General features: G+C 56.1%; 1 protein-coding gene across 1 annotated transcript in view; it reads left to right on the top strand.

Annotated features, from left to right (window-relative positions):
* LOC104490665 (plexin-D1-like) overlaps window positions 1-2135 on the top strand; it is a 29209-nt gene that overhangs the window by 24352 nt on the left and 2722 nt on the right. Inside the window, 1 exon segment of the mRNA XM_010132981.1 lies at window positions 2021-2134. Coding sequence (XP_010131283.1) covers window positions 2021-2134 — 114 coding nt within the window.

The following is a 2135-nucleotide window of genomic DNA, read 5'->3' as shown; positions in this document are numbered from 1 at the left end:
CCACTGGCTTGGCTCAGCGCTCCGTTGACATTTGAGACTTCCTGACATAAATAAGCTGTATTGAGAAATGCTGTAACTCGTCCCCCGCAGCCCCCCCTGCCCCAGAGGCTGGCGGCAGCGCGGTGTGTGACGTAGAGGGGACCCTACAGAGAGGGAGGCGGAGGCGGGCGCTGCTCAGAGCATCCCCCAGACTGAGAGCAACAGGAAGCCTTCACTGGGAGAGGTTAATACTGGAGGAAGATCTAATGAGTGCTTGATTTTCTGTTTGTTTGGGTTTTGGGCTTTTTTTTGCATGCGTTATGAAACATCTACAATTTGTCCTTGTCAAGCTGTGGGTGAGGGGAAGAGGGGTCATCTGGAGTCAGACAGCAGATGGAAACATTTTCCAGGAATACAATAGCTTAAGTGAAGGAATTGTTGAGTAATGTGGGAAGAATAAATCTCAGCATAAAAACCAGCTTGTGAATACACACAGCGTATCGCTGAGCGTTTTCCGGGCTGGATTCAGCATTCTGCTCTCTGGGCTGCAGAGGGGAGAGTGGGCTCAGACTCCGTACACCTCCAGAGCACAAGCCAGTCAATAAACCAGGGCCCTTCTCTTCATCAAATGGACACATCAGGCACAAATTAAAAATAAACTTAAAGAAGAGGCAGCATGGGTTTCTTTTCTGGTTCCAAGGGGAAAAAAAATCGTTGTGAGCAGGCTCTGTAACTTGGCCATATTCCTGTAATGCCTCGTCACTGGGTTTGAAAATAAACTGCTGAGGGATCTGGTGCCACAGCCTGGTGCCATTTCCCATTTGCCCGGCAGCGTTAGCCGCGCTGCAGATTGCAGCAGCAGATTGCAGGTACCCCGGGCTTCCTCGGCACGGCCCGGCACAGCTGAGGATGCCGCTGCCGCCGCCAGGGCCCCGCCGGCTGCAGAGCATCCCTTCTCCCTCCACCTGCCAGAGCACCAGAGCCATGCCACTCTCCAGCGTCGGGGTGGGGGGACACGCTGATCTCACTGCCCTGCGTGTCCAGGTCCCCCGCCGGCTGCAGAGCATCCCTTCCCCCTCCACCTGCCAGAGCACCAGAGCCATGCCACTCTCCAGCGTCGGGGTGGGGGGACACGCTGATCTCACTGCCCTGCGTGTCCCCGAGCCCAGGGCTGTTTCCTTTGGGGTGCAGCGCTCGGCCAGTCGGCCAGGTTCAGTCCCGGGGTAACGACAGCAGCGGGGCAGGGTGGCCCCGAGGTTAAAACCATTCGTGGCCGCGTTTGCGAGAAGCGCAGGCGGGGTTATGCCGTCACTAGTACGACCTGATCGTGTGGCTGGGAGGTTAACGCGGCTTTGTCAAGGCTGATATTAATCAAGAGAACTCAGTATTTTCTGTTAATTACTTTAGATGCACTCAATATAGGGCAGGCTGGGCTAGTCAATGCAGAATAAATCAAAGCTACATGAAAAATCCAAGAGGAACTTTTCAACTGACAGAGTTCAGCTTGTGAGAGAGCTTTGTTCTTGCGTTTAAATCGAGCTGGCTGCCCACGAGGCCCGAGTCCATTCGTGCAGAAGCCCTTCCCTCGTTACCGCTCTCCACAGGCAGAGCCACGGGGCACAAGTGTTTCATCTGACACATCACCTGGCAGCAGGCCACCTCCCTGACCCGAGCTGGCTTTTCAGCCTGCCCCTGCTGTGCACTGAACCCCTCTCCCGCAGCCCACCCTCCGCTCCGGGGCACTGTGGCTGGCAGACGTTTGGCTGGTGCTCGGAGGAAGGGCCGAGGGACGGTGCTGTGGCTCCGCAGGCAGGTGGTACCTGTCTGCAGCACCTTGATGTGTCTGAGCGAGTACCTCTGTCATTAGCTGCTTTGTGCCTGGGTGCCATCCCGCCGCTCCCTGCTCTGTGTACAGCCAGGAGCAAAGATGTGGCTGCTTCTGAACCCAGCTGTGGCTGGAGTCCGTGGCTGATGGTCAGCGCTTCGGTCAGGCAAACAGGATAACAGGTTCTCAGGGTCTGACTTCTGTATCTCGCTCTAGGACTCCCCCACCAATAAACTCCTGTATGCCAAGGAGATCCCCGAATACAGGAAGATCGTGCAGCGATACTACAAGCAAATCCACGACATGCCCCCGCTGAGCGAGCAGGAGATGA

The sequence above is a fragment of the Buceros rhinoceros genome, unplaced genomic scaffold (assembly GCF_000710305.1).
Source record: "Buceros rhinoceros silvestris isolate BGI_N320 unplaced genomic scaffold, ASM71030v1 scaffold21163, whole genome shotgun sequence".
NCBI lineage: Eukaryota > Metazoa > Chordata > Aves > Bucerotiformes > Bucerotidae > Buceros > Buceros rhinoceros.
This window is presented reverse-complemented; position numbering and strand designations above follow the sequence as displayed.